At 43.5% G+C, this 20886-nt stretch overlaps 1 protein-coding gene across 3 annotated transcripts in view; it reads left to right on the plus strand.

The window, feature by feature from the left end:
* Positions 1–20886, plus strand: part of ARHGAP32 (Rho GTPase activating protein 32) — a 260901-nt gene that overhangs the window by 139075 nt on the left and 100940 nt on the right. For all 3 annotated transcript variants that reach the window (XM_074927289.1, XM_074927290.1, XM_074927288.1), the window contains one exon: positions 16297–16383. In XM_074927289.1, the coding sequence (XP_074783390.1) occupies positions 16297–16383 (87 nt within the window). The remainder of the gene's footprint in view (positions 1–16296; positions 16384–20886) is intronic.

Raw genomic sequence — 20886 nt, forward strand, 5'->3', positions numbered from 1 at the left:
ATGCCTGGAAGGTTTTTTCAATTAGCTGCTGGGAAGCTACGGAGAGACCTGGAACTGTTAGGCCTTGGCTAGAGATCCCATCCATGGAAAGAATAGATCATTGTAGCAGGGGTAAGTAGTGCACAGCCTTTCAGAGATCCTCTATACTTGATATAAGATCCTTTTTGTTTACTGACACAATATAATAATAAAGATAAAACAAAAACAGCTGGAAGAACACCTTAAGGATGGCACGGAATGCTAATGTGGCAATAAAGAATGTTTCAGATTACAACTTAGCAGGCAGTGTTTTCTTTACAGAATGATCAGATGTAGTTTAAAGGGGGAGTTTATTGCATTTTTCTGTAGGCTGTCTTACATTACAGACTTTCAAGCTCAGGATAATGCAAATTGTCGCTCTCCTCCCAGAGATTAACCTGTGGCCTTGTGGAAGATTTTTATTTTTTTTCACTGAGGAAGTCAGTCTGGTATAAGGAATTAACTGGGAGTGGGGCTGAGGAACATCCCAGTAGTGGTTTCCTACCTCAGCAGAAGTGAATGACTCTTCAGATATATATATTTTTTTTAAGCTTCTACTAATTGGAAAAATGAGGAGCCAATAAAAAAAGAAGTGTATTACATTTTATGGTGCTAGATGTGTTCCAAACTCTTGTTAATACTGCCTAGAACACTTCATTTGTTAGGAGGGTAGGTTTAGCAAAGGTTTCTTTTTAAAATGAGATGATTTTATAGTTTATTTCCTTTTCTCTGATCTTTCATGCATCTTTCTTTAAAAACAATCCTTGGAGTAGAAAGTAATATCTATTGATAAAAAGAATGCGTATTGACTCTGAACTTTTGTCTGGACAGTTTTATAAACCTTTAGTACATTTTCTTTTTGATGCGGATATGTATGTGAAACATGGATTTGGATAAATCTTTAATCAGGTGCAGGGACACACAGTATTCATCCTAGATGCCATGGTGACAGGAACCATAGAAAAATACACAGTAGATCAGTGAGTTTTATGAGATTGTGTACATTTTTTTTCATTCATACCCAGTAAATTATTAACCAGACAAAATCAGCATCTGGGCTTTCTAGGAATGACTGTCCACATGCCTACCTCTGAAACTCCTGCCACGGGCAGCTTAGGCCTATTCCAGGCTCTCAATGAATGGTGCAAATCCGTGCATAGCATCTAGAAGACCTTTGCAAAATAATTATGAGAATTACCATTGCTCCTGCGCTTGGAAACCATAAGTCACTGTAAGCATTTAGGATGTGTTGTAACTTCTCCCTTTGTGCTGGCTCAGCTCTCCTTGTCTTTTGTGTAGGAGAGTTGGACTTAAACCACTTCCTATTTCCTGCCTATCTTTGCTCCTTGCTTTTCATATGGCCCACTAAGCCTTTTATCCCTTGCACCCAGATTTGCATATGTGAATAAAGGCAATCTCTACATACTTTTTTTTCCCTCTGTTAGTAGCATCAGGCTGAGTGACACCTTTCGTTTGAGTTTTTGGTTAGTGTGACACATAAAGAGCTGGTGATATGGTACCCCGGTTACTCAAAAATCTGAACTTAAATATTTGCCATAAGTCAAAGAAACGGAGAGCTTTTTTGTGTTCTGTTTATGTGCTTGTGTTTGGCTGAGCAGTCAGAGTAGAGTAAGGAGGACTGTTTGGACTAGCTGCTTTCAGAATACTACACTGGTTGCATAGCAGTACTTCTTGCAGGCAGAATTCAGCAGCTGTGAGATTTAAATTAATTATTTGGAATCTGTTTGACTTGTGGCTTTTTTTCATACACTGATTCCTCACAACACACTTCTGTGAGGAGCTGGTTGTTTCTTTTTTATCTTTCACATTTTAAAAGCTAGCAGTTCATAGGGAACAAATCAATATGCTCTGGAGATCTGGGGGATAAACTCCTAACAGCTTGGTAGGAGTTAAATCTCAAAAGTTTGAAACAGAACAAGTTCAAAATCCTCTGCCTGATCCAGAAACGTTTGCACAATACAATCTAAAAGGCAATTTCTGTAAAGACACTCAATTACGTGTTTAAACCCTTTTACATCAAAACCAAATCAACCCCCTCCGCTCGGGGCCTGGTTTATTATACCTGGCGGTATCTGTGCAATGTTTGTAATTATATTTTGTCAGCAGTGTAATACAGATGGGAACCTGTACCTTAGTCATTTAACCCATCCTTGCAATCGCTTTTATTAAGGAAATGTTTCCTTTATGCGATACTGTTCTACAGAAAATGAATTTGAAAGAGATAACTTGCGTTCCTCAAGATTATTTTAATTTCCTTTTGCCTGCACAACACTTACAGCTTTCTTTCCCTTCCTTGCGAGCCCTGACGTCTGTGCAGCAAGCCACAGGGGGGCTGTGGGCAGCGCGCTGCTCAGCGCTTTCCTCCAGTGAGCTTGGCTGGGTGTGCTTGGCTGGGGTGTCAGTGAAAATACTGAGGCTGTGGAGCAAGACACCACACATCCTCCTGTGCCTGTCCAAGTGGAATGCTCTGTTTTCTCCAAACAACAAAACAATCATTTAATCAACAACATGCCATAATAGAGGCTCTGTATTTACTGAAACCAGATGCATTCATGTCTCCGAGGCTGCGCTTACCCGACAAGCTTTCTTTGGAATAACTGTGGCTTTGATTTCCATCGTAGGTGTGCTAGCAAAACTTGTCTTTTTCCTTTGTGTTTTATCCCATGCTATGTCTGTTGGTGGTCAGAAGGAATAGATGGAGTCAGTAACAGATTCTGTTCATTTATCCTCCGGTTCTTAATCCGCACAGCACGTGTCTGTGCAGCAGGGTACATGGATGTTTATTCCTGGGCTTCAGGGCTGCTGTAGCCCTGGAGCCTGGTTAGCATGGTCTTAGGCACGGCCTAATAAGCTCTCTTGAGGGTGAGTTTGCAGAAGGAACATGATTGCCTGTATCCATCCCTACTCCAGGATACGCTCTGGCACTGATTCCCCAACTGTGGTCACAGTTACTGAACTCGGGGACTTTCCGTGTTGTCACCACGTGTAACTCATTACCCTGTTGTAGGTCTGGCAACGTACGGCCACTCTGTGTCCACGGCAAACATTTGTTTGAGAGCCACTGCTTGGTGTTGTGTTTTGTCGTTGTCTTCTGAAACCCCAGGGACTGGAAGTAGTTTCCCCCATGAGAAAAGAAGAAAATGAGGTCATCATGGAAGCAAAGGACCACGCAGGAAAGAAATCTGTGAAGCAAATCTGGTAGTAGTTCTGTATTTCTCCCACGTCTTCCCAAATTTCATTACAAGTGAGATAGATAGATTCTGCTTCATACGAAGGAGCCAAAAAATCCAGATTTCACCCAACTAAGGTGAAAAGCAGTTTTCAGCCTAGTGGCTTTAATCTAAAAAAATCTCATGCTAATGGTGTTTTGCATCTAATTTATCCTATGGCCGTTATTTCTGAGGCCTGGCGTGCATGGAGTGAGGAAGTTTCTTAATGGTCATACAGAGTTTTAAAGACAAAAGACAAACCCACTGAATTTCAACCAGAAAACCCACAGGTGGCAAGTTCAGCTTACGGAGCGTTCTGGGACGTTACGTCCTCTTTGCCAATCATCAAGTGCCCGAGGCACTGCTCTGCATGCAGCCGCGTGGAGGGGGTGTTCGTTAGTTTGTTTTTAATAACATCAGATATTTTAACTTCAGGAAAACATTCTGTTTTCAGACCCTAAGAAGTTGTTTTTGCCTAATGGAGTCCCTAATGACTGCATCTAAGAAGTTTTTATGAATATTTCATTGGTTATGAGGATTGACCTTCTTATGCATTTAGAGGAAATAAAAGGGTGAGACCACATGAGAAAACATTTGCAACTTAATACAGGAAGATCTGGGAAAAGTATTTGTGATACAACTCTCTGAGATTTTATGCCTCAACAAGCTTAGACATCAAATATACTTGGCTTAAGAATTAAAACAAACAAACTCCAGCAGCATATACATAAGCTGCCTGCGTTGGCAGCTCAACCTGGAATCAGGGATTGAAAGTGAGATCTTTCCAAGTCGTGCATTTCTGACTGAAGTAAGAGTCAAATTCTGTCAAGTTTACTCCTGATTTCATCTTCAGAGAGGCACAAACTAGACCCCACTGTGCTTCGTGTCTGAGAGCAGTGTTACGATAGCAGTCTAGCGTGGCACGGGGAGGATCCACCTCTCCAAACCAGCACATGAGATTGGAAAGGGTATAGAAGTCACGAGGAATTGCCTTCCATCTCCTCTTGTGGTGTGCAACAGAAATGTGGCACTGGACAAGTGTTTTTCCCCGTTTCACATTTATTTTGCATTGCTGGCATAGCTGATTAATATTCTTTAACATGCCTTATCTTTTAGCATTTGTCTAACTGACCACCTTTAATACTCAGAGTGGAGCTGTCCTGCACCAGTCTCTGTAGTGAACTTAAAAACCTCAGGTCAGAAGCTGCTGTATTTGCTGTGGAGTCTTTCCTGGCATGTAGTTCCATGAGCATCCCATCCCCAGGGCTGCACCTATACAAATTCTTCCTGACAAGGGAATGCTTCTGGACCTGTGTGTACACAAGCACCTGGTGAGCAACACGTCGTAACCCAAGGTGGTATTCATCACCAAGAAAACAAAATAATCCTCAGCTAGACTAATGTAATGGAAATCAGCGCCCATCAAACTGATGCTGATAGCTTCAGTCAGTGCTAAGAGCTGCTGTTGAATTTCAGTCTGAAGCTGGCTACCACTTGCACATACCTGCCCTCTATTTTCCTCTCCGCTGGCTCTTGGGGCTGTTTCTTTGCTTTGCCTGAGCAAGGGCAGTTGCCCTCTCTGAAGACCTGCCACAGGCAAAAACCTGTGAGCAGCAATGGGAACAGCCTTTGTCCAGCATTACATTCTGGCATTAACCTCTGAACCACATGCCAGATCCAGGAGTCGTTAAATCTCAGGAGATGCCCCTCTCCTTTGTCATCTTAAAGTGATGCCACTTGCCCTGTGAGAGAGCTCACGTGAGTGTGTATTTAAATAAAGTTGCAGCAGCTCGTCTCACCAGAGGAGCTCTGATTTTCACATTAAATCTGGCCAGGGACATCGGGGCAAAGCAAAGCTTCTATAAATATATTGGTGATAAAAGGAAGACTAGGGAAAATGTGGGCCCTCTCTGGAAGGAAACAGGAGACCTGGTTACCTGGGATATGGAGAAGGCTGAGGTAGCCAACAACACTTTTGTCTCAGTCTTCACTGGCCAGGGCTGCAGCCACACAGAAGGCAAAGGCAGGGACTGGGAGAATGAAGAACAGGCAACTGTGGGAGAATATCAGGTTCAAGATCATCGAAGGAACCTGAAGGTACACAAATCCATGGGACCTGATGAGATACATTCATGGGTCCCGAGGGAACTGGCAGGTGAAGTGGCTAAGCAACTGTCTGTTGTATTTGAGAAGTCATGGCAGTCCCGTGAAGTTCCTGCTGACTGGAAAAGCGGAAACATAGCCCCCATTTTTAAAAAGGGAAAAAAAGACCTGGGGAACTACAGGCCAGCCAGTCTTCCCTCTGTACATGGCCAGATCATGGAGTGGATCCTCCTGGAAACTACGCTGGGACATATGGAAAATAAGGTGATTGGTGATAGCCAGCATGGCTTCGCCATGTGCCTAAGGGCAAAATGTGCCTGACTAATTTGGTGGCCTTCTATGATGAGAGTTGGTGGATAAGGGAAGGGCAACCCAAGTCATCCACCTGGACTTGTGCAAAGAATTTGACACTGTCCCGCACAACATCCGTGTCTCCGAACGGGAGAGACGTGGGTTTGCCGGATGCACCACGGGGTGGGTAAGGAATTGGCTGGATGGTCTCACTCAGAGCTGTGGTCAATGGTTTGATGTCCCAGGGTAGAGCGGTGACGAGTGGCGTCCCCAGGGGTCGGGGTGGGGGCCGGCGCTGTTTAACACCTTTGTTGGGGCCGTGGACAGTGGGATCGAGGCACCCTCAGCAAGTCCCCACCGACACCGAGCTGTGTGGGGCGGGGACACGCTGAGGGAAGGATCCATCCAGAGGGACCTGGACAGGCTGGAGGGGGGGACTGTGCAAACCTCGTGGAGTTCACAAGGCCAAGGGCAAGGTCCTGCCCAGGGGTCGGGGCAATCCCCAGCACAGACACAGGCTGGGCGAGGAGGGGCTGGAGAGCAGCCCCAAGGAGAAGGACTGGGGGGGTTCCAGGGTGGAGAACTGACTCTGAGGCAGCAACGTGTGCTCACAGCCCAGAAAGGCCCCCGTGTGCCGGGCTGCACCCAGAGCAGGGTGGGCACAGGGCGAGGGGGGGATTGTCCCCCTCTGCTCCGCTCTGTAAGACCCCCCTGCAGGGCTGGGTCCAGTTCTGGGGCACCAACAGCAGAAGGACACGGACCTGCTCGAGCGGGGCCAGAGGAGGCCACGAGGATGCTGGGGGGGCTGGAGCCCCCCTGTGAGGACAGGCTGGGAGAGTTGGGGGGTTCAGCTGGAGAAGAGAAGGCTCCGGGGAGACCTTAGAGCGGCCTCCCAGGGCTGAAAGGGGCTGCGGGAAAGGGGGGAGGGACTCTGGATCAGGGGGTGTGGGGATAGGACAAGGGGTGACGGTTTTAAACTGACAGAGGGGAGATTCAGATGAGATCTAAGGAAGAAATTTTTCCCTGTGAGGCCCTGGCCCAGGTTGCCCAGAGAAGCTGTGGCTGCCCCCTCCCTGGCAGGGTTCAAGGCCAGGTTGGACGGGGCTTTGGGCAACCTGGGCTGGTGGAAGGTGTCCCTGCCCGGGGCAGGAGGTTGAAACTGAGTGATCTTTAAGGTCTCTTCCAACCCAAACCATCCTGTGATGCGGTGATTCGACGTTCTGGGCAGCATTAGTGCCCAGCATACTCTTCACCATCTTTTAAAGTTGTCTCCTGCAATAGTTTAGATTTGCGAAGGAACTCAAGGAGTGTCACAGCTGTTGGAGCCTCTCTCAGAAGTACCGAGATGCGCAGCGTGCGTGCATGACCTCATTGGAAGCTTATATTAAAAACAAAATAACAAAATAACCCAACGGAGACCAGGTCTTGTGCGTCTATGGCACATATGGAACTATTATTGCATCCAGTATGATTGAAGCACCTCAAGGATCCTGCTGTGAGTTAGCATCTGCCCTTTTCTCTAGCTGTGTGTATTTATAAATGGCGGTAGGATTTATTAGTGTTGAAGGTGAAGCTCAGCTGAAGGCGTGCTGACTGCTGAATAATCATGCTTCCATAGGAAAAAATTCTCTCTTGTGATTTGCAAGCTTAAAATAATTCTGAAAGTAACTACAAGTAAAACACACATCCCACAACCTTTTAAATTTACTTAGTGCTTGTACTTGCATAAAATGCTGCTTCTGAGCACACCTGTGATTTGATGTGAATTTGTGTCTGCTAGGAAGAGAATTTAAGCCAGCATTTAATTTCACTTCTATTGCTAGTATCCTCCTTGCGTGTTCCCGTGATGTTTTCTGTCCTGCTCTGCTCAGTACATGGGGGAAGACAGGGAACCTTCATGGGAACATTTTGCCTTTTTGCTGCAGAAGTGCATTTTGAATTTCATTCCAGCATCCAAATACAAAGTTAAACTGTGCAGTGAAACTCGGCGCCAAACTTAGTGGCCCAAATTAATCTGTGTGATGCTTCCACACGGTTGCATCATACACACTCTACAGAACTGACGTGAGAATTCAGCCGCCCTGGGAGAGCTTTGCCTGCGTGTCCTTCACCCTGGCTGATGGCAGTTGAGTGCGGCAGGCCTGCGGGGTTTCATCGATCCTCTGGGGATAATGGAGGATACACTGTGCTCTGGGCAGTTCAGACGTGCAGTGAGTGATTTTTGTCACACTGTGGTTACCTTGGAGTAGTAATCTGTGTGGCCTTATAGATGCATTTTCTTTTTTGTCTTGTTGAGCTCTGATTTTTTTTTGCTGCTCTCAGGTACCGCTTTTGAGCTTTCAAAGGGATGATTTCAAATAGCAGTGAAGAAACGGAGTTTCAGGTACAAAGATATTCTTTAAACATGTCTGTCTTGTCTTTACTTTCATTGTTACTTCAGGATATTTATGCTTGGATAAAGAAGCCGCTCTCGGAAATGTTCTTTTCCTGCGCTGAAGCCACAGTTCAGTATGAAAAGGAGAAAACAGGAGAAGATGGGGAACCGTGTGGGAGTATAATTAGTACATTTAGCAAGATAAATCTGGAGAGAGGAAAAATAGGCCAGATAAATACATTTATAGTGTCAGAGTAATTAGTTAGAAAATATTTCCCTGCTTGAAAAGATTTGCCAACCTGAAATTTCAAATACAATAAAATAATATCTTCAAATATATCAAAAAACAGGTCTTGAAAGGTGCCCCATTACAAGACTAACAGATGTAAGTAATGGACTCAGCCAAATGAAGATGAAGCGGTGTTTGAATCACCAGGATGATTTAGGAGATACTGGAAGTATTGTCTGTTAGGGACTGGAGCCGCGAGAGGTAATAAAAGGTTTTTCTTATAAGGAGTCTGCATCTCTGAGTTTGATCAGTGTTAAGGCTTTTAATTTCTTCAGGATTTGTCCCAAGGATATTTGGGCCCTAGAAGCTTTTTTAAAAATAAAACATAGCAATATTTCACAGGAAAATTAGCCTCATATTTCTTGCTCTTGGCCATCAGACATACTTTTCACCCAATACATACATTCCAAAGCGATGCATAAAGGTGGCATTTGTCCTGTGGTTTTTCCCTCGTCTGATTTGTGAAATTGCACAAACATCGTAAATTAACGAGAGTTCAGACATCAAGGAGACATTAAAAGTGTGGTGGTTTAGAAAGAAAGAAAGAAAGAAAAAGTCTGTTCCTAATACTGTCAGAAAAAATTATCAGATGTAATAGTGGTTTGGAAATTTAATGAGCTTTTGCTACGGCTGAGTGTGAGCAGCAGCAATTTGAGTTGCCATGTGTCTGGCTGCTTTCGCCAGGGAGTTAACCTTAAATTCCATCTCGGAAAAACGTAAAAAGATTACCAGGTTTCCTTGGAACAATGACACATCCTCTGCCAGGAAAAGCATCAGCCTTTCCACTGACTTCAAACTCCTGGCGAAAGACACTTCTTCAGCATTCTTGACATCTCTTCTCTCCTCGAGATTTCTACAGATGTGCGCTGTGTTTGGGATGAAACCTGTCGAGGTTTATGCTCGCCCGTGCGGCTGATTCGTTGCCATCTGCCCTGTCACACCGCACTGGGGAGCTCCAGACTCCCGTGACCTCTTGGTCCTGCCCGGACCCTGTAACAAATACATGCGGACAGGTTGTGGTGTGAAGTGAAAGGAGTGGGTCTGCTAATGAGGCTTTATAGCAAACTTCTCTAATTTTAACATTTTGAAGCACTGCAGTTTCTCTTAATCTGTGGAGAGCAGCTGTATTCATTTTACCTATTTAATTACTTTGGCCACGAAATACATTTTTCACACGAGAATATGCCTTTGATTTACGTTACGTGCAGGTGGTGGCAACGTGCTCGTTGTTTCAGGGCAGGTTTGGTGGCGGTAAGGCAGGTACCACACCTCCCGCGTGCGGATCAGAGCGAACCGGCGGCAGGACCCTGTGTCCGGGGGGGCTGCACCTGCAGCTTGGGGTCAAGGACAGGCGTGTTTCTGTCAGCATCTTGGTATGAGATGCCAGAACTGTATCTGACAGCTCAGGCTTGGTAATGCATGTGTGTGATTGTGCTTACATTTCGCTGGAAAAGTCAGTAATTGCTCCCAGCGGCTTAATATTGTGTCAATTATATATGAATAGTGTCACTAAAACTTTTTGCAGGAGCCAGTCACCAGCGTGCACACGCAGTAATGTGTAAGCTATAGACTTTCTACTGGCTCCCAGTCAGGGCCTTGTTTTCAGGGGAATTTAGATAAGAACTGGGAAATGCAGTGTGGAATATTGCAATCAACTCCAGGAGGTCATAAGAGTTATTCCCCAGGCTCTGCTGCTCTCTGCAGCGGTCTGCCGGGGCTGTCCCAGGTCAGTGGAGGCTCCACGCCTCAGACCTGAGGTGGTTTCTTGGTGGAATTAAAGCAGAGGTAATGCCAGCAGGTTTGGAGTTTGGGAGGAATGATTCTGCTCCATCTATTTGGAAACAGATAGGGAGAAGATTTGAAAGGAGGAGGAATCAAACGTATTTTCCTGGACAACCATTTTCATTCTCTAATTATCATCTAATTACTTAATGCCTTCCACATTAAATTCTAACCTTAATTCCATTGGGGAGGAGGATTTGGTTTGTGGGTGGGGGTTGTTTTTTTCTTTCTTTTATCTTCTGTTTTGTTCTTTTCTGTTTGTGGTTTCATGGTGTGTTGGTTGGGTTTTTTTTTTTAAATTTCTAAATATTTTTTAGTTGCAGGTAAGATTTTAAGCTTTAAATAACAACACAGTGCACAGTTAGTTCTGTCTCTGGGAGCAAGACAAGTTCACAGTGTAGTTATCAAACACATAGGATAGCTTTGCCAAAGCCCTCGTAACCTTTTCTTTAAGTATGTGTTGTTCTGGACGCCAGCTCTCTGCCAGCAGCCCCGTGTTAGTCCCTTGCTGAGATACGTGCGCGAGTGAGATCAGTGTGCTCAGGCCTTTATGAAGCAGAAGTTGAAATAAGCTTCATAGATTAATCAAATCTATGCTTCCCAAGCTTTTCACAAATTACCCTTTCATCAGGAGAGCTGAATGATGGAGTTAACATCACTCGGCAAACAAGGAAATTAAAGCCAAAACTATCAAAATGAGCTTACTCTGACATGTGGGGGTCAGAGGCGCAGCGAGGAGAAGCAGACACAACCCTCCTGACCTTGCAAAGCAGAGTCAGCTCTTACCTGGTAAGGATTTGGCACTTTAATTTAGCAGCCAACAATCCTAGTCTTGGCAACAGATTTATGTAGTGCTTTTCCTTGAAATGATTTTTTAAAGTTTTTGTGGCTTGTAAGAGGAGCACGCAAGAACATGACTCTGGTTTACAGCAAAAAAAACCCGATTGCGTGAGTCTCAAAAGTTGTATTTCGATTATTTTTTCTGCCTGTGGTGACGCTGACAAGTGAAACATGCTCGTGAAACAGCGTCACTTAAAAGCTGCCTCTGCTAATTAAAGTCCTCTCTGCACTCACTAGCCCTCGCTTTTGGATCTCTGTGTGGGGAACGTGGCAGGTCCCATGTGCCTTCCAGACAGGTTCACAGTAGCCTTGAAACCCTGGAGCTCCAGACAAACAAATGAGTCTGCAACACCTGCTGCTTTGCTCCAAGCGCAGATCTACTAGAGTTTGAGTTGAGGATTATTCTTGGAGGGAGAGCAGAAGGGAGCTTCCAAAGCCACTTTGAAGAGGAGAGATGAGAGTGTGTGTTTTGCTCTCGTTAACCCCTGTTCTGGAAGATAAATGCACACGCACAGAATTGTACCCTGCAAAGCTTGTGAATAAGGCTTCTGAATGTGCCGTGTCAGAACTGACTTGCTCTTCCAGTTTACTTTGTTGCTGTTTATCTCCACAAGAGGAATAACCAATAACTTATCCTCTGCGGGAGACTCCTGTAATCACTCTTTATCTGCTGGCGTACTAGAGGTGAGCTCCTTTTTCTCAGACAGTGGGAAGACCACATGAGCTAGAAGCGTTTTTAAGCTAGTCCTGCCTGTGTATATGATAATAAAGTCTTGGCGAGCAAGCACTGCTCTTTCTGGCAATATTGTCTATGAGCAAGATATGTGACTTAATTTTGTCTTTCAAGATACAGAGGTGAAACTGTTACTGTAGATACTGTGAGATCCTGACAGCTTCTCTGGCTAGCCTCCTGCTCTTGGAAGGCTTTGCTGCTATTTGGTTTGTTATAGTTACCCATCGTTTGGCAGATCTTTGTATTAGGAACTACAGCTCTTACCAGTGAGCTGCACAAAGCGACATAAAATGAGTTTTCTGGTAGAGAAAAAATTGCCTGTCTGCTCCAGGATTTGATACACTCATCAAGAGGGCACAGTGGAGACTCGTCTCTAGCAGAGTAAAGATAATACCTCTTGAATTTTAAACGATACTTTGACCTGATGTTCACAGAGCTCTGTGTTACCCATACCACTGTTAGCGTGACGTGTTCATGGAACCATCTTTAAGGCTTTCTTTGTGTGTCATAAAATGCTACTGCTGAAACGTGCAGGATACCATAAACCTAATTTATGAAGGCAGTCGTGTCTACTTCTGCTAGCTGAGCATGCATATGCCAAAAATAAATGAACCTAACAGAACCTAATGCACCATAATTGTTTATCAAGTTCAGGAAGTTCGACAGCCATTTTGAATCTGAAAAATGAACATTTCAGATTATCTATCAAGCCCTATATATAAGGTATGCTGCTTAACGCCTTCATCAGTTACCATAAGTGCTGTTGTCAGATTATTTCAGCTATCTCGGGTGATACACACTGAAACTGTTACAGGGGTATCCTGGAGACCCTGGTGACTTTGGTCTGTCCTTTGAGAAGATGAAAATCCATTTCCCAATTTGGAGTCAACCAAATTCTGCCTGTGAGTCATGTTCAGAGTCCACTAAGGTCAAGAGAGGCCTTTGCGTTGTGGTCCCTGGATTTCAAATCAGGCCCAGGTGCTCCTGTACTTTCTAGGATGTTTTGTTCATAAGGGATGCTGCAGGAGAAAAGGCTCTTAAACATCATGACATCCACGATTTTTGGAAGAGCATTAATGCATGTTCAGAGCAAAACAAAAATTATGCCACATGGGGAACAGGGAACATAGGCGAATTTTCATCTTCCAGGGTGTTTTGCTGCAAAGACAGTTACATTACAGGGTAAAACCAGTAGATTTTCCTGTGTAGACAATTCTACTCTCTCAGTCTCAGGAGGCACGAGGCTGGCTGCAGGAAGAGGGGCAGTTGTTTGGTTAGCTTTTGCAAATTGTCCTGGTTCAGCTAGGATAGGGTTACGTTTCCCCAGCAGAGAGGGGGAAGGGATCTCCAGGCAGGTTATTCATACCATGCTGAGGTCAGGTCCATCGGGGCAGCGTGGGAAGCTTTTTCCTTTGTGGCTTTGGTGGTGGGGAGCATGCGAGCGAGCTGTCTGTAACCATTGAGGTATTTCTCTGTATATCTTCTGTCTTGTTTACTGTTATTACTGTTTATTGTTATCATTGCTACTGTTGTTGTTCAGATTGCTTATTACACTGTTGTATTAAATTTCTTCTTATTTTAACCTGGGGTTTGTGCCCTACTTGTGTCCGAGGGTTGGGGAGGGACAACAGCAACGTGGTCTCCGGTCCCGGCAGGGCCTAAACCACCACACAAATGTACTCTGAAATAAGACAGTTGCATATAGGTAGGGCAGTAGAGTGGATCACTTCTCACTACAATGAGTTTTTGTCTAAATGGGGACATTCAGAAGCACTGAAGTGGAAACTAACTATGTGGGTGTAAAGTCGATGACTATAAATCAGTAGAGTGATGCTCAGGTAGGAATGCTCTACCCAGTGAAATGTTTGCTGTGTCCTACACACACGGACCTCACGCCTACAGATGATTCACTTGGTATTTCTGGACAGTTCATGTATAGACTTGGCTTGACTTAAGTCCAAACTGGCGTGAATTACTGTATATGTAAGAGGAAGGATGAAGCCATTCAACTGGTGTCTTAACTGGACCTGCACCTTTTTCTGCCCCGCGTTGGTTGCAGAGAGTAAAGGATGGAAACTTTTCTCCTTGAGTAGGAAACCCACGTTTAATTGAACTGGAGATCCTTGTTACCTGACAAAAGTGGAAAATACCTCCAGCCATGTATTAGCTTTCCTTTACTTCATGCTTTGCTATTTTGTTTTTCCTTGGCTGTTAAGTTAGTTTCAACACTTAGTAGCACTTTAAATATGAAATGTAATAGCGAAGAATGATGATAAAGTGTGGGGGGAATATGCGATACAGAAATAAACAATGCTTGTATTTAATCACATTAATGGCAGCAGGCTACACCCTCTTACACACACTGAAAAGTCACTCTTACAAATCTTTAAAATTGCCTCTTTCTGGAATGTGATTTTTTTTTAAAGTAGAATTGGGCTCACGGTGTGAAAGATCCTCACGGCATTTAGAAAGATTTATCTCCGGGACAGTATTACACACCAACCTTACAAGGATGTGAGCATGCGTAAAAAAATCTTTAAAGTTCTCATTGGGAAACTTTAAAGAAGAAAGTTCACTTTGAAGGGAAAATTTATAGGTGGAACAAGAGGCTGTCCGGAAGCCGAAAAGGCGAGAGTGTGCTGGGAAAATGGTCCAGGAGCAGCTGCAACAGTGGCTGAGGGAGACATTTCGTGGGTTTTCTAGAGAGGTGATTTATGATGGAGTAAAGACAGTATCCAAATGGAAGTGACGCTGAGTGGATTTCATCTTCAAGAACTCGCTCAGTGTTTTAAGACTTTCTGTGTCCTAGTTATGTGAAGAGCAGCCTCAACAGGAGGCTTTAGATGTCCCCAGTTAGGTACAATTTTGTTTTTTAAAGTGTTCTACACTGTTAGGCAACAGTGAAGACCAACAGTGCAGACTTGATTTCTGATACAAATCCTTTGATGGGAAAGGATTTTTGCTCCCCAGAAAGGACTGCCACAAAGCAGGAGAAAGTTTTATTTGCATAACCAGCAAGAGAGAGAGCAGTGAGCACTTGCACGTGCTCTTCCTCTTCCTCTAAATACATTTAATGCTGTAAAAATATACTAAATTATGAAAATCCAAATACCTTCTCTGGTCCAGAAATCTTTTTCACAATCTGCAATCCGGTATACAACATTCAGAAAAGAAATTAGTATTCAGGAAGTTCTGTCTGGTGAAGGAAGAGCGCTGAATTTGTGTGCTCTGCAACTTCCTTACAACGAGGAGAAAGAAAATGGCAAAATTCAAAGTTAAATTCAGTTCGGGTATCAGTGGTCATTTATATGTAAGTGAATTTTGCCTTACATTTCCCTGTTTCTCACGAGCTATGTGTCTCTAGTCACGTGGTTTGTTTTTTTTTTTTTTGCTTACATTCATGAAAATACATCAAATTGTGAATATTTTTTTTCTCCTCACTCTTAGGTTTGTTTCTGCTTTCATTTGTTGTGGGTTTTTTTGGTCTTAGCTAATTATGGTTTTTTTACAGACTTAATTTTTCATGTACACGTTTTCCAAGAGAAAAAGTGTTGTTCCAAAAGATCTTTGTGTAAAAAGTCCTGGACTCTTCTGCAGCGCTGTCTGTTTTTAAGCTGACATCATTTCTGCTTAAGAAAGCAAGTGAATAACTCTTCTGGCAAGTACAGCAGTGCTCTCGCTGTACAATTTAACGTCCATCACGTAAGGAGTGAAGATAGCAGTGGTGGGTCTGTGTGTGCAGAGTTGAGATACCTCATCCTGTTCTGTGCACCTTTAAGGGAGCATTTCATGGTTTTCTCTTCCCGGGGCTCTGCACTAAATAATAATCCTGCTTTCTTTTGTAAAACAGGTTTTTGGAAGACATTTCAGGTTTTTCATTTGCTTTGCAAACAGTCTTAATTGCTTATGATCAGTTTGTAACTTCTGTTTTCAGAGATGATTGTCAAATGTAAGCCATTTTAAGTATAGGATATCAAGACTAGTGGGAGTAGCAGGACCAGTAGTAGGACTAGTCCTGCTGCTACATGTACAGGAATGACGTGGTTAAATCTCTCCTCACTGCTCTGAAAAAAGGCACATCCTGATGTGGTATTTCATGGCTGTGTATGTGATGAATGGTGCCATAAAGCTCTCAGTTGAGGTGAATCTCTTGACAACACTGAAATTAGGAGATATGTTTTATTATCTAATGTCTGCCTGAACATATAAAGTAAAAAATGAATAAAATTGGGGGAGAATCAGTTATCTGATATATGAATATTTATAGAGATATTTTCAGTGAACAATTAATTTTGCAGACTTCTAAGCTAGAGGCTTAATCTCTGGCTCGAACAGTTTGCCTTCCTATGATTGTTTTATTTTTGAACCGCATTTTTATTTTTAAACTGTCAGGTGAGATGCCAAAATCCAATGGCATTCGAGGGTCTGTGTAAGCCATGAACGCTGAATATTTTCGATCTGACAGCTCCAGCCAGACAAGTGCTTCCCTGATTCCCTGATACTCAGCATGTCTTGGAGCAAGTTGATGTGAATGTTGTGCTTCATGCATTATTACATGCCTGGTTTATCCCTGCTCACTGACCTGGTCTTTCTCTTTCCCTCTTTTCTCCACCCCTTCCCTGCTCCCTTGGTGTAGCTTTCGCTCCCGGAGGAACAGAATGAAGTAACAAGAAACGGCTGTGAATCCAAGGAACTGGTCTACCTTGTACAGATCTCTTGTCAGGTAAATGCCATGTTTTCTCCCCCCACCCCGTTCTGCGGACCGTGTTGCGTTGTGTTTGGCAACACAGCCCCGTGCTATTTTGATATGACACTTTTCTGCGGCGTGTGTGGTTTTTTTCCACTTCTTCACTAGCTCAGTCCTCAAAAGGATGCTGTCTGTGGTACTGCGACCAGCTGATTTTAAGAAAAGAGAGAGCATCGAGGGGGAGAAAAAGGAGTCTCTTAAGCAAATAATCCTCACTACAGTTTGTGCAGCACAATGATTAGCCTGGAGGCACAAGTGTGTGTGCGCTCGGGCTGTGTGTGCATCCGCCGTGTGTCAGCGGGGGAGTGCACGGCGACACACGGACACACCAGATACACAAACGGGGGAAGCGTGAGAGGGAAAATGCTGGCCAGTGTTGTTGCTGATCAAGGCGCGCTGCTGGCAGCCGGGAGATGGGGATTCTTGATCTGTTCCCAGTTATGTCTCCAGACATCTGGTATGAAATTCTTTCCCTGCCTCTGCTACTGTGGTATCAAAATGCTTTGGGCAGATAAATCTGTCTCTTTGTACCACGGATTCCCTGTCTGCTAATACGAGATAGTGACTTTGTAAAATGCTATGTAATAAGTTGTCGCATTTTAATATGTTGAATGAAATTGTTGTTTGTGGGAGACGTTGCATTGACAAAGTCACTTGAGAGTGAATGCCTGAATCTGGTCATTTTTCTAGTCTTAGCGTAGCAATTCTTTTCATGATTCATGTCGAGCATCCATCTTACCAATTTATGCGGAACATAAATGAGAATCACTGTGGTGTCTGTCTCTTTTTAAAGGTCTTTCTGTGCTTCTACTGACACTTCTCATGCACTAAAAAGAAGCGTATGGAATACCCGTGTTGCCTACACTTGAATTATGTGGGGTAGGGAAGTATTTGCTGTCAGTCTGTACCAGCAGAGTGGCTTTAGTAGAGACGGAAACGTGGATTTGTAGTGAACTTGCTCTTCTGCACTAGCCCTGTGTGCGCGCTGGTGTAGGGCGATGTGAGAGCGCTGAGGAGCAAAGCATCCTGCTGTGTTTTGAAGGTGGAGCTTGGCACAAGCTGAGCTACAAGCCCTGCGTGTGATAGAAACACACAGAGTAATTCCTCCCTGTTGTCAGCTTTTACAGTGCAAGTACACAATACGCATCTATATATGTATATATAAATATTGCTCTTGGGAAAGGGAAGAGAGGCTGAAAGTGAACATCTCTCAAAATTACCAGTTTTTGGGCATTTTGCTAGTACTGTTCCAACCCAACTGTAGCCAGTTTCATATGAAATAATGACTTTTCAGAAAAGCAATACAAGCTAACAAGCAGCATGGCAAAATTTAACGGTGGCCATGTGTCTGTCTCCCAGCCAAGAGCAGTACAGTGACCCAGAGTGAGATTTTTCAGGGGACTTAAGGAAATTGGAATTTCAATACATTTTTGAGACCTCACATATGTGTTTGTAATGCTTAATGCAGAGATAAACCTTGTATTCGTTCCTGACTAGTTCAGGTGACAATATTTGATAGTTTTTCTCAAACTCTGAAGCATAGCACTTCTGATCTTCCTCCCTCCCTTCATGACATCACTAAAGATTAACAGGACACCCTCAGGTATAATTGTGTCCTTAAACCCTCCAGAATATATTAGAGCAGGAGACAGCCCCAGGAGCAGCAAGCAGCCAGGCTGTAGCGTGGAAGGCATCGGTGATGCGCCGATGGGGGTGAGCCCGGCTGTCCAGCAGCTTGTCTGACACTTCTGTCAGACTCTAGGCTGCTTTGCAGGGGTGTTTCTGAGAATACAGTGCAGGGATTTGATCTGTGTGGGGATAAAGTAGTGAATTCTGTGCCTTGGCTAAGGAAGATGCTGCTTTTTCAGTGAGACTTAACTGAGAGGCTGTCTAGTAGATCCAGAGACTCTGAACCATGCCCAGCTGCTGAGAATTCTCTTACCTTCTTTGTCAGTGTTTTACTAAAATGAAAACACTGGTACTTGACCTCATCACTTTAAAGGATGGGCATAGAACCAGTCACCACCTCTTTTTCTTTTAATTTTGTTTCTTTTAAAGTTAGTTCTTCCAGCTAGCTAGAATTTCTCCCTGCCCGGAGTCAGTGATTCAGCTCTCGCACGTTAGTCTGTGTCCCCGTCTTAGATACTCACAAAGCTGAGAAACTTGGGGCATCTGGATTCAATGAACAGAAAGACATGGAAGGAGCTGCACAGCTGAGCATCATTTCTACCACGGAGATACTTCACCCCTGACATCTCATGGCCTCTCCTAATGTCCAGGGAAAGATTCCATTCTGTCACGCGTTGGATACCAGCAGTGTCTGGAGGATTTGGCTCCACATTAGAATTGAATGGGAGGTGTGAAATAGCTCATGGAATGATAGTGCAGTGGGGAGAGATTTTGGCAGGATGCATCTGTATGGGGCCCAAAATATTGAAGGAGGGAGGAGAAAAAAAAAAAGCTATAAAACCAATTTCACTTTGCTCGCCTTTCGGTTACACTGCTAGCATTGGTGTTCAGCCTACAGCAGCAGCTTGCAAAAACCTCCTTGATTTCTCAGATGGACACAGAGAAAATGAATTCTGTTAATTAAGGCTAAACCCATATAAATTTAAAAGCTTTAAGATATTTGTGATTTGTTGCAAAAGCATGGGGAAGCGCAAGGGCATTTGGCCACCCTGGCAATTTTTGACTACAGACCTTCGAGAAATAAGCAGAAAAACTTTGGGGTTGAATGCATTGTACTGCCCAGTTTGGACTGTGCAGATACAATCTGTGTGTTGTGTGGCCTGTAGGAAGACATTTATTTTGTCATTTCACTCTGCAGCAGACAACAAACCAAAGCTTTTGAACATCAGACTTTTAAAGCATCCAGCTCAGTCTTAGCTGTGTTTGGCAGACTGCACTTCAGCATTTACACTAAGGAAATTCTATCCCACTCTTTGCCATATGTAAGTATAATTTTAGTGGTGTAAAGGGAATAATTGTTTGATGCCCATTTTGCAAAATGTTCCCAGATAAGGTTTGAAAAAAAATTTGGGGGGAGTTGTATTTGTGGCACATTTCTGCTGCAAGTCAGCTTGTGAAATATGAGCCTTGTGTGAGGTTCAGAGGGGTTTTTTAAGTCTCTGTTCAGCTTTTCTTCTACTTAGAGACCTCAAAAAATTAATCCAGTTTGTTAGCTCTTAAGTAGAAGTGGGAATATATAGAGAGCTGTTCCAAGTGTTTCTGAAGAGTGGAAAGATAGGATTCTTCTTCTGATTTCTTTGAACAAATCTAAAAATGAAAACTAGCAAATGACAAAGATAGGGTTTTAAATCTTATTGGAATGAGCTGTTGATAGGGGGATTTGGTTTTGTTTTGTTTTTTAGAGACATGTAAGTGGATTTTCCTTTTTTCCAAGTAAGATTGTACTGTTTAACTTTCACTTATTTCTAGAAGATTGCTTTTAGGAGGATGTCTACAGTTACTGCTGTTGAAAGATTGCTGTTATTAAATGTAAACAAAATCCCTTTCTATGATAAGAGGAGGGATGGGTAGGTGAATGAATGAAAGGGAAGACGACTTTTTTAAAAACAATCTACAAATGCCTGAAATCTGAGGGAAGATTTTTTGGGAAAAGGCATCATGTTTTGAGTTTGCACTTTCCCAGAGTGCAGACAGTATGCCACGTGCATTTTTGATAGGGAGGAAAATGTCTCTAAAGAATGTTAGAGACTGGTTTTTTTTTTTGTGTAGGAAACAGCGAAGGATAAAATCCTGGAAGGGGTGGTGTGAGGGCTGTACCTGTGAACCTTCAGAACTCTGTAGACAGTAGTTGCAAGCCCTAACAATAACGGTGGTCAGTAAAGGACCAGAGGGAATGTCTGAGCCCGTTATGAGTTTGTGCTGTACCTGTAGGCTGTGAAGGTCCATCGACAGTGTTTGCAATCCTTGCTGAGTTCCGCAGGGATAAGCAAAGAATTTATGAGGTCTGCAACACATTTAAAAGGGGTTACTGTGTGTGCTGAGAATAAATCAACGAAAGTAAGACCCTGCAAAAAGGTTGGAATGGCTAATCCATCCAGCATGTTTTGTCAAGTTGTAAAGCAGGCTGAAAATACGCCTTTCAAATGGTTTTTGGATTTGTTTGTGTGACATTACAGCAGCATCTACTTGCATACATATTTAAATATGACAATATAAGAATGGCTATTCTAAGCTTCTCTTGAAAAATGAAAGAAAAAGAGAAAGCACACAGTATTAATTACAAGGGGAGATTTGCGGTATTTCAATACTTCAGACATCATTTTTTGGTGAAATTTTGAATGGCAAGGAGAGAACAAGAGACTGGTTAAGAAAACGTACAAGTTCTAAGGGAGACCTTAAACTCTACCCATGTCTTGTGGGTTTTATTGTTCGTTTTCACTATCACAGGTAGATTGTTGAAACAGAAATGTCAGGCACTAGAAATTAGAAATGTCAGACTATGCAAGCATG

The sequence above is a fragment of the Athene noctua genome, chromosome 26, assembly GCF_965140245.1.
Source record: "Athene noctua chromosome 26, bAthNoc1.hap1.1, whole genome shotgun sequence".
Taxonomy (NCBI): domain Eukaryota; kingdom Metazoa; phylum Chordata; class Aves; order Strigiformes; family Strigidae; genus Athene; species Athene noctua.